At 40.0% G+C, this 12,987-nt stretch overlaps 2 protein-coding genes across 4 annotated transcripts; one reads left to right on the plus strand and one right to left on the minus strand.

The window, feature by feature from the left end:
* Positions 1-1,949: 1,949 nt before the first annotated feature.
* ublcp1 (ubiquitin-like domain containing CTD phosphatase 1) lies at positions 1,950-7,787 on the plus strand. 2 transcript variants are annotated; one of them, XM_080484040.1, is made up of 11 exons: positions 1,950-2,095; positions 2,418-2,703; positions 3,109-3,200; positions 3,444-3,529; positions 3,649-3,764; positions 4,016-4,114; positions 4,599-4,636; positions 4,867-4,965; positions 5,165-5,281; positions 5,386-5,513; positions 5,921-7,787. In XM_080484040.1, the coding sequence occupies exons 2-11, from the start codon at positions 2,550-2,552 to the stop codon at positions 5,946-5,948; spliced, it is 957 nt and encodes a 318-aa protein (XP_080340166.1). In that variant the 5' UTR covers positions 1,950-2,095; positions 2,418-2,549; the 3' UTR covers positions 5,949-7,787. The 2 variants fall into 2 exon arrangements, with proteins under 2 accessions (XP_080340166.1, XP_080340167.1); XM_080484041.1 differs by having other exon boundaries at positions 1,969-2,095; positions 2,454-2,703.
* Positions 7,788-8,209: 422 nt separating this feature from the next.
* On the minus strand, positions 8,210-11,935 carry il12bb (interleukin 12B, b). Of its 2 annotated transcripts, XM_080483109.1 has the most exons (10): positions 11,855-11,935; positions 11,674-11,750; positions 10,488-10,581; positions 10,307-10,408; positions 10,009-10,188; positions 9,617-9,722; positions 9,087-9,256; positions 8,835-8,995; positions 8,625-8,743; positions 8,210-8,490 (listed from the first exon to the last, which is right to left on the minus strand). In XM_080483109.1, the coding sequence occupies exons 3-10, from the start codon at positions 10,579-10,581 to the stop codon at positions 8,454-8,456; spliced, it is 969 nt and encodes a 322-aa protein (XP_080339235.1). In that variant the 5' UTR covers positions 11,674-11,750; positions 11,855-11,935; the 3' UTR covers positions 8,210-8,453. The 2 variants fall into 2 exon arrangements, with proteins under 2 accessions (XP_080339235.1, XP_080339234.1); XM_080483108.1 differs by lacking the exon at positions 11,855-11,935 and having other exon boundaries at positions 11,674-11,848.
* Positions 11,936-12,987: the final 1,052 nt, after the last annotated feature.

Here is a 12,987-nt window from a genome sequence, read left to right on the forward strand (position 1 = left end):
GAGCTGCGCGTGCGCAGTGCGGCCCGTCCCGCTCACTTCTAACGGTGAAGATCATCATCATCAGAAAACTATCTATTTAGAGGCAGGACTGTGCTGTGCTGCTTCACGCTCATCTTCAAGAAAAGAGATAAAGCAATTTATTTAATCTGTATTTAACCTGCCTACTAGCAATAACGATACTATGTGAATAAAGCTTAAATAATAGTTCCTCGGACACAGACTAGGTCCCACATGTTTGTAAAAGTAGTCTGACGTTATTGTTTTGGTGTCTGTTTTATAGAATAGAAATTCATATAAAAAGCCTTTATTATCTCACCGTGTACAACGAAATTGGAGAACTGCTCCTCTCACAGTGCAAATGCGCAAATGCAACAAACAAAAACAGTGCAATACAAAACAAAATAGTGCAATGTAACAAAGACTAGTGCAATATGGCAATAGGTTCAGTAGATGTTTGACTTTTTGATGATGTGCAGAATATGTGTGAATCAATAAATGTGGGAATTTACAGTGGTTATGGCAAAGACTGTTTTTGAGTCTGTTACACATGTCGCACTTGCTAGAGGCCACGGGGTCAAATAGGTGGAAACCAGAATATGAGTTGTCCTTGAGGATGTTTTGTGCTCTGTTGAGGCATCGGTAGATGTAAATGTCCATCAAGGAGGGGAGAGGGCAGCCAACAATCTTCTGTGCTGCTGTGATTACCCTCTGGAGCCTCCTCCTGTCTGCCTCAGTGCCACTCCCATATCAGGTCCTTAGGTTAAATGAGTCTTGATTGGTGTGAGATAAATCTCTGCCAGTGAAGTGGTCAATGTCACATTGAATATAGACATGTAAAATCAATCTGACTTTCTGGTCTTAATTTGTGTATTTTGTGATTTGTTGTCTTTTTGTGTTTGTTTATGGCGCCCTTTGGTCCATGGTCATTATGAGTTTTGTGTGAGTTTTGAGTCTCCTTGTGTTTATATAATGTTTTGTTGTTTTGTTTGTTTTTTTAAATCTCGTTGTGGTCTTTTTATCAGTATTTTTGGTCAATTATGTGTATGATCTTTTCATTAATCATTTCACCATTAATCATTAATCAGATATTATCTAAAATACAGATAATACTGTATATTAGATTATACAGTATTATCTAATCTTCACCAGGAAGATTATGATCATAACAATCTCAATGTAAAGAAAGAATATTCTTTACCACTAATAATTTTGACTTCAATTCATCTAAATAAATGTCTACATTAATTTATAAACAACCATTTTGAAATCATACCAAAAATAACTATGCATTGTGTGAAAGGTATCTGAGGAACTTAATACCACTTTAGAATAAAATATGACTTGATTATTTTATGGTTTGCCTTTAAAACATGGTAGCCAGTGAAGAATGATGCCAAGTATTTCTACTGGAACTATTGAAGTAATGAAGTATTTAAAACAGGTATTCTTTCTATTTTTTCTATAATATTTATTTTTCTTGGTTTGTGCTTTTCATATTAAAAATATACTTAAATCAAATTTCAGCTTATGTATTCTTATTTTTTATAATAATTGGTATTCCTGTTTTTGTTGGCTTTGCTTTGCTTTTATCGTCTTGGGCACATTCAATTCAACTTTTCAGGGTTGCATAAATCAGCTCGAATTTGAAATTAGAAATTTTACATGGCAATGAAGAGCTTTATGATTCTGAGCTGATTTTTTGATTAGATTGATTCTCTAAGTTCTAACAGTTCCATGCTTCCTGGTTTTCCATTTTAAAATAGTAATGGATGATTCCATGTTATTTCATGCAGAACGCTTCTGGTTGGATTGCAATTCATGATTGATTTGGTTCAATAGAAAACTTTTCTTTTCTTTTCTTTTCTTTTCTTTTCTTTTCTTTTCTTTTCTTTTCTTTTCTTTTTTTCTATTGACGATCCGTCACCATGGCAACAAAGCTTCGTCCTTACGTAGCTTCCGGTAGGATTCAGGACGCCCGGAAGCACGCAGCGTGCCTCTGTGATGAATGAAACACAACGACAAACTTCATTCATTCAACTTTCCGGCAACGATTACCAGTATTTGTCAGTCGTTGCCTGTAAGCTTGTCAAACAAGGTAAGCCTACTGAAACTGCGGACTTTCTCCAGCTATTGAATTGCTGGTACGCTGATAACCGGCCGTGTTTACATTGCTGCTAGTCACTGTTAGCAGTCTCATGCTAAAAATATGAACACCCGGGGCAGCCAGACTGTCTGCACAGATTAGACAGCATTTTGCCGCTGCGTCTTTAAACAGATTACAAAAGCAACAAACGTTTCACAATACTGATGTCATGGTTGGTTCACCGTGTTTCGCCATGAGCTGCCTTCTGTGTTTTACTTCAAAACGTCCTAACTCGTCTCCTACTTTGTCTGTTTCCCCTCCGTCTCTTTGCAAGGTGCATGTGTGCCTGTTCGTGCCTGCTGCTGAAAAGGTGTGTGCACTTGTGACTGTGACTTCAGCTACAACTGCATGTGTGTGTGTGTGAGAGAGTGTGTGTGTGTATGAGTGTGAGAAGCCTGTCTGAGCCATGTCAGTGTCAGTGATCATAAAGTGGGGAGGTCAGGAGTATTCCATCAGTTCTCTGTCAGAGGAGGACACAGTGATGGACCTCAAGCAGTCCATCAAGACCTTGACTGGGGTGCTGCCTGAAAGACAGAAGCTACTGGGGCTCAAGGTCAAAGGTGAGAGGGCTTCACCGAAACACTCCTACATCCAGAGTAAAAATTGTGCAAATAAGTGATTTATTAAACTCAAGCCATTTGTGCAAGACCCCTACTGGCTTTGTGTCCTTTCATACCTTGACAGAAATGTACCTCTTTTTCACACACACAAAATCTCTCCAAAAATTGGCTGCATTCTTAGTCAACTGATGTTTGATACCAATGTGTTTACATCTATTTTATAAAAATATTTTGCTTGTCTTACACTTTAAAAGACTTATGCTTTGTCCGATTCTCTACTGCTATATGAGTGATACTGCATGTGCCTTTAATCTGCATTTTGGACTCTAATAGATTAGAGATACTTTATTGATCCTATAGGGAAAGTCTTTTCAGATTAATACTCGTTTCTCTGCTTTCCTCAAGGTAAGCCTGCAGAGGATGAAGTGAAGCTGGGCTCCCTCAAGCTGAAACCTAACACTAAGATCATGATGATGGGTACCCGAGAGGAGAGCCTGGTAGGTGAACGTGTAATGGAGAAGTTCAATTTATCTTATTGAGATACAGCTTCTTTTTTTATGTGACCAGTTTGTGTGGTTACCAGATAATTATTGAGATAGTAATACAATAAATGCGTTTTTTCTGGTTGGTCACTGAGTATCTGATGGTAGATTCTCCTGCCACGTCCGTATTAGTATGTTGTGATTAAATTTCACTCACTGCCTGATGTGACGCTCCCTTCATGTTTTTGTCGCGTTAAGGAAGAGGTGTTGGCTCCTCCCCCGGAGAACGACGACGTTGTCAACGACTTTGACATCGAGGAGGAGGTCGTCGAAGTGGAAAACAGGTCCGATATTTTACATGTGCTTATTTGTATTAAAAAAAAAAAAGTCAAAGTGTATTTTGAGAAAGTGATTCAGAAACTATGTGTAGATCTGGGAAACATTTGTTGTTCTTTGTCTTCAGAGAGGAGAATCTGGCAAAAATAGCCCGCAGAGTGAAAGACTATAAGGTTGAAGAAATGAACCCTCCCAGAGAAGGCAAGAGGCTCTTGGTACTGGATGTCGACTACACGCTGTTTGGTGAGTCGTGCTGATAAGCAACACTTGGCTGTTTGAGACTTGACTTCAACGTTTTATGATCTATTTTTGTAGTTTCATACTCTGTTAAAAACAAACAAAACAAAAAAAGGAATCGATGGAGTAGCGGTTCGCACTTTCACCTCAGAGAGAGAAGGTCTTTGGTTCCAGGAGTGTGTCTGTCTGTCTCTTTGTTGGAGATGGATGGATGGTTACTGGTTTGACTGCAATATGCATTAATTTTGTGTGTTTAGATCACAAGTCGTGTGCAGAAACCGGACAGGAGCTGATGAGACCTTACCTTCATGAATTTCTGACGTCAGCCTACGAGGACTACGACATTGTCATCTGGTGTATGTCTCCTCTCCTCTCCTCTCCTCTCCTCTCCTCTCCTCTCCTCTCCTCTCCTCTCCTCTCCTCTCCTCAACGGGAAAAGGCTTCTCATATTTGTTTTCACATAAAGTGTCTGTTCACTTTCGAATCCAACAGTTCAAACCAAAACGAGCCTCTGCCTCCTTAGAGAGGGCAAAGAAATAGGCCAGGAAATTGACGGTCTTTGAACTCGGTCTTCTGATCTGTTCAGAGATCTTAGTGGCTTCGTCTCTAAAGCGGAATTTCACATATTTTAGAATTCTGTCTCATGAAAACAAGAATATCTTGTCTTTGAATTTCGGTATTTTCAGTCCACTTGAAAAAGAAGAAGAAGAAAAAAAAAAAAACTCCGTTATTGAATCTGTGACAGGCGGAGAAGCGTATAGAAGTTGAGAAACATTTTGCCTTCAGTTTCAGTAACGCAGGTTTAATCGGAGTAATTTCAAGTTTGCTTTCCTTCTTTAGCTGCCACAAGTATGAAGTGGATTGATGCCAAAATGAAAGCAAGTATTCTTTTTGTTCAGTTTTTAAATGTTAATGCCACCTTGCTGACCTCAATTGACTGCTCTTGTTTTTTTTTTTTTTGTTTGTTTTTTTAACCAAAAGATGGCAGTGTTTATCAATTTATCCTTCTGTCGTTTGTGTGGCTGTTGGGCGAGAGGATAACACGCTTTTCTGTGTGTGTGTGTGTGTGTGTGTGTGTGTATACGCCTGCACACCTATCTTTGTGTAGGAGCTGGGAGTGACGGAGAACCCCAACTACAAGATTACGTTCATGCTGGACAGTGCCGCCATGATCACAGTTCACACTCCGAAAAGAGGAGTGGTGGAGGTTTGTTGGCTTCTGTGAATATTCAAAGTGACGGGTGCACAGTGGGGTATTTCCTGGGCGCTCCAGCATCTCGGCAGACTGCATGCTTTCCCTGTTCCAGTGTGGGATCTGGTCTTATCGAGATGGGGTGATGTTTAAAATAGAATAGAAATACATTATTTCCGCATATGAAAAATCGTTACGGCGTGCACTTCCGCAGGTGAAGCCGTTGGGTGTGATTTGGGGAAAGTACGGAGACTTTTACAACAGGAAGAACACCATCATGTTTGACGACATCGGACGCAACTTCCTCATGAACCCACAGAATGGCCTAAAGGTAGGCCGCTGTAATATCTTTGCGTCTCCTTGTCTCCCGCCTGTTCATCGACGCCTGTGCAAAGTTTCTGACGCTTGTTTTGTATGCATGTGAATATTCGTCAGATCCGACCTTTCATGAAGGCCCATCTGAACCGAGAGAAGGACAGGGAGCTGTACAAATTGGCTCAGTACCTGAAAGAGATCGCCAAGCTTGAAGACTTCGGCGCACTCAACCATAAACACTGGGAGAAGTAGGTGCACATGTGTGAAAACCGTACGAACTTCACTCTCGGCAGTGCGCGATTAAACAAAAGGATGAAGACACACAGGAAACGCAATATGCCCGAGACCCCTCAACAATAAAGGCTCGGCCAGTCTTGGTGATGAATCTAGATTTTGGCAGCGCTAAAGAAGAGTTTAGTCCGCGATTACATACTTACTGTAAAAAAGAAGGAGCTTTAGTTGTTTTTTATCTTAACACTTGACACCAAGTGGAGTACAGCTATGATTTGATGAGTTCTTCCCTAAAAGCCTGGTGGCGGCCTTTTGGTTGAGCTGTAGTCTTTCTGTGTTGTGTTTACCGATGGTAATCTGATCCATGAAAACTTCCAAGAACATGTCCGTATTGTGTACTAAATGTATATTTATGTTTGTGTAGGTACCTTTTTAAGAGGCAGCATCACTGAAGAGGAAACGCATCGTCGACAAAAACCTGGACTGGATGGAAAACGACTCGGGATCCAGTTCTCGCGTACCGGATACACACATACTTACTTAGTGTCACATTAACCCTGCAGTTGCAAACACTCACAAAAGCTCAGGACTTAGATGAGCCTCCCAATTTATATATAAGCATGTTTTTGCCATTCCTTTGTCTGGAACCTTTTTTTTTTTTTCTTTCCCCCCAACTAGTTTTTGTCATTTACTACAGTAAATGACAAGTACTGCCATCCAAGGAAGATGGTAACATATTCCACTGATTTAAAGCCACAAACTCCAGCTCACGGTGGCTCAAGTGTTTAGCATCCATGCTGAAGTCCACAGTTATCTCAATGCTGCCTCAAGAGGTTTGAGATCTTTGTTGTTGCTTGTTTATCCACCAAAAAAAAAAAAGAAATGAGGCATCACTGGCTTTCACTATCAAGCCGCACTATACAAGCAACAACCCAGAGAAATGCAATTTTATCATGTTAACGGTTAGTGACGTCTTCCAGTCTTTCCGGAAGCTGAAATTTGAAACGGTGTATGCAGAAAAGGCTGCGACTAACCATCGCAAAAGCTGATAGGATATAATCTAATTTAGTTACTAGTGTTTTCTTAACCTTTATTGGGCCAGCGGCCATGTTTGGTTACGTTCCCGATTCTTTCTGGAGTTCTAAAACAAATGTTGACAAGTTACTGGATATTGAGATAGGTTAAACTCTGTGCAGGGTTTTTAGAAGTTGTGAGAATTATGAGAATGGATGACACGTCTGCTGCGCACTTCATTTGCACAAACGTCATTGTGGTGCAAATGGAACTAATGCAAAGAAATGCACCTGGAAAGTCGTGTTCAGGCTACCTTTTTGCAAATAACATGAAATACTGTAAGACATCTGTACTCAGTCTATCAAATACAGAAAAACAAACACGCAGCCTTTTACAGATCATCAGGATTATATATTTGTTTGAATTTTGAAACATTTCCAAAATAAAAGATATGAAACATGTTGGATTTTCGTCGACTAAATAAATAGAGCAAATACAGATGGGCTACTATTATGCCCCCCCCCCCCCCCCCCCCCATGTTAAAAAGCCACTTAAGTTAAAGATATCTTGAAAAATTCTGCAAAGCAAGTGTCATTTATTTTGGCGGGGAGGAAAGACGGAATTTGTGTAGCGATGAATTCCACTAAGATCTGAAAAGTGTTTTGAGAGCATTGATAGAAATGTACTGATTGTTCAATCCAGACGGTGTGTACAGTTTGATGTGCAACTACCAGTGCGCGATAATTCTCAGCTTAACATCTATTGATCCGGCCACTTGTTAGAGGTGGACAGCTGCCAATAAATTAATTTTAGATGAAGCAGAGGTTTTGAGAGGAAAACATAACTTGTACTAGGAAGCAGATGACACTCGGCGCGGATATATTTTCATCCATACACTTGATGGTTCACCTTTTCAAGGCAGATGGGCTGTCTGTGTGCATTTGCTGAAAAGTGTGTGTGTGTGTGTGCGCGTGTGTGTGTGTGTGGTTTTTCTGTGCATGTAAATGTTTACATGCTGACTGTGGTTTGTCATTTTTTGAGACATATATTTGGGGTAAAAAAAAAAAAAATGCATGTAACGAATCAGCTCTATTTTTTTATGCAGAACACCTGAAATTCTGTGTTTGCTTTTGGAGCTTGATGGGCTTTGGTCAACCCACATATTAAAAGAGGGAGGAGGATACCAAGGATGCAAAAAAAAAAAAAAAAAAGAAAAGTCAATAACGTGCATTTTATACTTTTTCATAAAAAATTAAAAAAAAGAAAGGCAACATTTATTGTCTACATTTTTTTTTTTAAGTTCTGGATGAAGGACTGAAATCTCCGCTGGTGTGAGGCCCGCGGCCCACCTGATGAGCAAAATTAGCTGAAGCTCTTGGGAACATCAGAGATGGGATTTTTCAGATTTTGTCACGTTATTAAAAGTCCAACTTCATTCCATAATTTGGGATAATGTGTTTTTGAATTGGACTTTTTGTGTTTTCCTTGTCACATCCTTGACACCTTGGCTGTAAATATGACAATAAACCCTTTTTTTTTTTTTGTACCAAATTGTCTATGTTGTCCTTTTTTTTTTTTTTTTTTTTTAAACCCTTGAGGACTTTTAAAACCAGTTTAAAAATATTGTCACGCAGCACATTATTTACCTATGATCACGCGATAACACGGAACTTCACTAACCCCAGAAGAACAACACGATGCGACTTAATACGGTCTTTGTTTTATTTGCGAATGTCGGGTAACATTTTGGCTCCACAGGAAGAGATGCGGTCAGAAATAAGTTACAAAAATTCATCAAGGATATTGTAACTTAATCAAATTAAAGACTCAAATCTAATATGAATAAATACTGTACATTAATTTTACTTTTAAAAACACGAGAACTCAAAACATGACATTTAGAAAAAACGAATGGTTTTCACTCTTTTTCCTCCTTCGTGGCTTCAGTCCTGCGAGCAGTCCACATCTCCTTTGTTCACTCTGCACAAAAAAAAAAAAAAAAAAAAGGAACAAAGTGCCATGGCTTGTGTTATTTAGAAGTGTGTATATAGTTTTTGAATGTACAAATCGCATCTCCAAACCAAAGCCAAAGCGTTACCGTGTGAGGCACTTACACGCATTGACTCCAGTGGCTCCACTGCCCCTCGGTGAATTTGTCCTGAGCGCGCACGCAGAAGACGAACCTCTTGGTTTTGACGTCGACCTCGAACTTGGTTTCATTGGTGATCGCGTACTGCAAGGGAGGAGAGGCGACGCATTAAAAGGCCGAAACGAGTCGAACCAAATTTATTCTCAAGTTGCGGGAAAAAGTGCGCGCGACTAACCCTTATGTGCCCGTCGCTGGTGCACGGGTCTCTGTTGGGAACCACCTTGACCTCGAACTGCAAGGGGTAGAAGGTGCAGGGCTGGGACCAGGAGGGAGGGTAGTTCCAGCTGAACACATTCCCCTCGCTCACTTGCAGGTCGGGGAGCTTTGCTGGTTTCACTGAGAGAGAGAGAGTGTGACGGGTAAGGATGGAGGACACCGTGCAGGACCCTCAGTCTTCACACGGGCTCCCACAGCGCCTACAACTTACCAATGTCTTTCAGATAGAAGGCCTTTGTGTAGGCCTCAAGGCGAGCGACGCTGTGGATGTAAACGGTGAGGGTGACACGGTGCTGCTCCTCATTGTGCGAGCAGTTGGCATCCTGGCAGCGAACGCCTGATCCGTCCGCGTCCAGCTTGCAGGGAATCGTCTCGTTAAAACTGGAAACAAGTCAAACGGGTTGGTAAGACTTTCTTTTTTTTCCTCCCCACCCTCATCAGTTTGTCTCGGTCGTCGGGCAGCTGTGGCCCGGTCGGTTGAGCCGGTCAGGTTTCAATCTGAAGTTTGGTGGATCAACTCTGCCGTCGCCAGTGGAGGTGCCATCAATGGCAAATTGTGCATGTGTGTCGTAAGCAAAAAACATTGTATTGATGACAAGTAGTCTCATTATATCGCATTTATCAATGGCTGAATGAATTCTTCTTGAGTTTAGGCATTTCCACTCATTTGTTTGAGATTTAAATGATGCAGCTGTTTGAAAAAAAAAAAAAAAAAAAAAAGTTGTTTTTTTCTGTTCTCACCGTTCTGCCTTCACCAGAAGCACGGGGGCCCTGGATCGCAACTGACTCCTGGTCCAGGTGCAGTGAAACGAGCCTTCATAGTTGAGTGCTGAGCAATGGATGTGACCTACAGCAAAACGTCACACTGTTTAATTCCCGTGTGGACAGTTGGATTCGAAGGTCTCACCACCGAAACGCCACCCATCCACTTTAGTTATGAAGCAAATGTCTTGCATACCTTTCCTCTTATTTCAATTATTCAGTGACATCTGCCTTTTTCTTCAGGAGTAAACTAATGCCACGTACAATTGAAATGGGATCTTATTCCACAACCTTCTTATTGTTCTCAGTTTTTTCTTTTTTTTTTACTTTCCTTTGTGGCTCTCTTTCCAAACAAGTCATGGTGGTCCTACCTTCTGGGGATTTTCTTTCCAGTATGACGGTCTTGTTGTCTGGTTCCAGCTGGACCAGGATCACAGTGTGGTTGAGGTACTCTCCATCGGGGCCGAGGTGACACGTGTAGTTTCCTCCGTCCATTTGTTCCACCAAAACCTCCACCTGGTTCCCCCGAAGAGGTTGCTCAAGGTCCATGCCTGAGAAAAGAACATTTTCAATAAAACCCTTCAATGTTGACCGAAAGACACTTTATCTCTAAAGATAATTTCCACAGGCTTATGATCTGTAATATGTATTCCAGCACATCATGCTCACCATTTTTCTTCCAGAACACCGGCTGGTTTTTGTAAGCCTCTCCACAGGTCAGAGGAACATAAACCTTGGAGCCGTCAATGGCGGGCACCCGCAGGACCAACACTAAAATCACACGTCAGTGTTAGACACTCTGAGAGGAATAAACAAGTTAAATAAAACCGGAGTGATTATAAGAGCTTACCGTTATCCATCAGAACCTCAATGTTTTCTTGCGGGCTGTCAGAGCTGGCAGAGCACAAGGTGGCACACAGGAGCGCAAGGAATAAAGAACGCATCTGTAAAAAAATGGCAAAAAGTAATTTTAACACAAAGCCCAGAAGGAAATGATTTTAATCAGTCAACAAATGTGAATTAATTCCACATAAACAAAGGAAGGGATTTCTGCTCCATCCACTATGAAAATGGAAATACTCAGGAAAGCCATTCAGAAAAGTCAGTACATTTTGTAACTGGTGCGTCTCATTATTGTTTATTTGATTTGATATAATAATAAAAAAAAATAATAACAGGTGACTTATTATTGACTCCAGTTGGTGCACTTATCCTAAAAAAATATATATAGAAAAAAGATGTACAAGCTACTACAAACTGCAATATCTTTTTGTAAGTAAATTTGAAGCAGGTACATGAAGTGTTTTTATTTTCTAAATACAATTTCATCGTAAGACAACAGAACTTAACGTATATATGTGATCTGAAAGAGGGACTAAAGCCAATTTAGATTTATCTTTGCCCAGAAATAGTGGTTTTATGTTGACTTGATGTCTTGAAGATAATAGTAATATCTTGTGATTAAAACACCATTTTATGGTTAAAATTTTCAATTCCTACATATCTGCACCATGTGTACCTGTGTGTAAATAATGTTTACCAATTATTATAAACAATAGTGTGCTTTATGGTTTTCTTAAGAAGTTAAGCTATACTTTATACACAATAAGTTGAATTATTCTATACTCCCAAAATTTACAAGAACCATAACAGAACAAATGTAAACGCACGTATATTTGTATTAAAGAGGGATATTTTGTCTGTTTTTCTCTCATTTTAAGGATCTTTTATATCTTCTGGTCCACGTTGAGAGTCAGCAACCATAAGTGGGAAACCTTTAAAGTAAATCCTCGCCTATACAGTATATTTACAATGCCTAAGAAACTGTGATCAAACTACAAGAATATTGAAAAAGTTTGCATGTTCTTTCCACTACTTGTTGACATTATTCAGATCCGTCTGATTGTTTTAAATCAAAAATCCCCACATTTCTTTCACTAACCCCTGGAATCAAAATGTAACACACATTTATAAACATACATATATATATATAAAATAAAATAAATAATAAAAGGACTGAATTAAAGAGATCTTACCTTGAATACTGGAGCTGACAGAAAAGATTCCCTTCTGAAAGCTGATCTGATCAGTGTGTGAACTCAGCATGTTGTCTCTGTATTTATGTTGGCCAGAAGCAGAAGACAGAAAAATCCCGTCTTTAAGAGGAAGTGCACTGTCTTTGTGCGTAAAAGACTGGTTGCATGTGTGTGTGATTACCTGAGAAGGAAACCGTGTTGATGACACGCCACCGTGGGCTGGTAAATCAGCTGCAATGAAATCATCCCCATTCATCTCTATCTGAGGGAACAAAAGAGGTGTTCATATTGTACTGTTTCCCATGTGAAATTGGGTGTGTGACTGTACGACCGCCGTGACCGCCGTCGGAGAGAAGGGGAGGAAGTGAGGAAAGCAAAGGAGACAGAAACCTCTGGGAAAAGGAACTGGGACAACACACGACAATGTGCGATTGTGTGTCATAGAAAGCTGAACAGGTATCCTGGAAAATGACCCCAAGTCTTCTCAAGAACAGGAACAAGAAAGCAAAAGAATGAAATGCAAATTTTTTTAAAAAAAACTAAAGAAACAAACAACAACCGCAGTTTTAACTGAAGCGTCACACAAAGGCTCTGCTTTGACAATGTATGGAGGGTTTAAATATTCTTTACAGCTACATGATTTCTGTGTAGGGCTTGCATGTTCTTCCTGTGTCCCCTTATGGGTTTTCTCCTGGTTCATTGATTTCCACCCAATGTCAGAATTATTTTTTATAGGTAAATTGGCTGTAGGTGTGTTGAGGAGTGTGTGTGTGTGTTACTGTCTGTGTTTGCCTTGAGATGGTTCACCCATGAAAGTAGGATAAGTGTGAGATTCATGAAAATAATTGCGTTTCTTACCCTTCAACCTGAAATACAGAAGTTTTCTTTCAATCCACTGAATACATTCAAAGTGAGAGCCTAAAATTGAATCCCATTTTTGTTTGTGTTTCGCGCATAAAAGATAAATTCATCACTTTTGAATACCACCAGCTAACGTGACAAAACTAAAAAAATTAACTAAACTAAACTAAATGCATTTTAAAAAAAGCCACATTTCACATGATGACAAATAGCCCAGCTGAAAATTTGCATTTTCCCTTTACGAATTGTTTGCATGAGTCAAAAACAAAGAAAAATACTCCAAAAATTTTGACGTGAACCTCGTCGAGGTACTGCGTTCAGAAGGATTTCCCCCTCAAAAACCCTCAAATGTCGTTCATCATCTCGTTAGTGCAAGTAATGCAATACCACGCTAACCTTAACCTGGAGACCACATCCACCTGGAACTGACACAAAGCGTGACCTTTAAATGTT

Source organism: Lipophrys pholis (assembly GCF_963383615.2).
Source record: "Lipophrys pholis genome assembly, chromosome: 16".
In the NCBI taxonomy this organism is placed as follows: Eukaryota; Metazoa; Chordata; class Actinopteri; order Blenniiformes; family Blenniidae; genus Lipophrys; species Lipophrys pholis.

What these genes read in the sequence shown, in the direction of transcription:
- ublcp1 (XM_080484040.1), top strand. Translation starts at nt 2,550, where the DNA reads ATGTCAGTGTCAGTGATCATAAAGTGGGGAGGTCAGGAGTATTCCATC. An exon ending in ACTGGGGCTCAAGGTCAAAG is followed by an intron (nt 2,704 to 3,108) that starts GTGAGAGGGCTT and finishes GCTTTCCTCAAG; the next exon opens with GTAAGCCTGCAGAGGATGAA. An exon ending in TGTCGACTACACGCTGTTTG is followed by an intron (nt 3,765 to 4,015) that starts GTGAGTCGTGCT and finishes TTGTGTGTTTAG; the next exon opens with ATCACAAGTCGTGTGCAGAA.
- il12bb (XM_080483109.1), bottom strand. Translation starts at nt 10,581, where the DNA reads ATGCGTTCTTTATTCCTTGCGCTCCTGTGTGCCACCTTGTGCTCTGCC. An exon ending in GGAAAGAAAATCCCCAGAAG is followed by an intron (nt 9,723 to 10,008) that starts GTAGGACCACCA and finishes GTTTTGCTGTAG; the next exon opens with GTCACATCCATTGCTCAGCA. An exon ending in CTTCTATCTGAAAGACATTG is followed by an intron (nt 8,996 to 9,086) that starts GTAAGTTGTAGG and finishes TCTCTCTCTCAG; the next exon opens with TGAAACCAGCAAAGCTCCCC.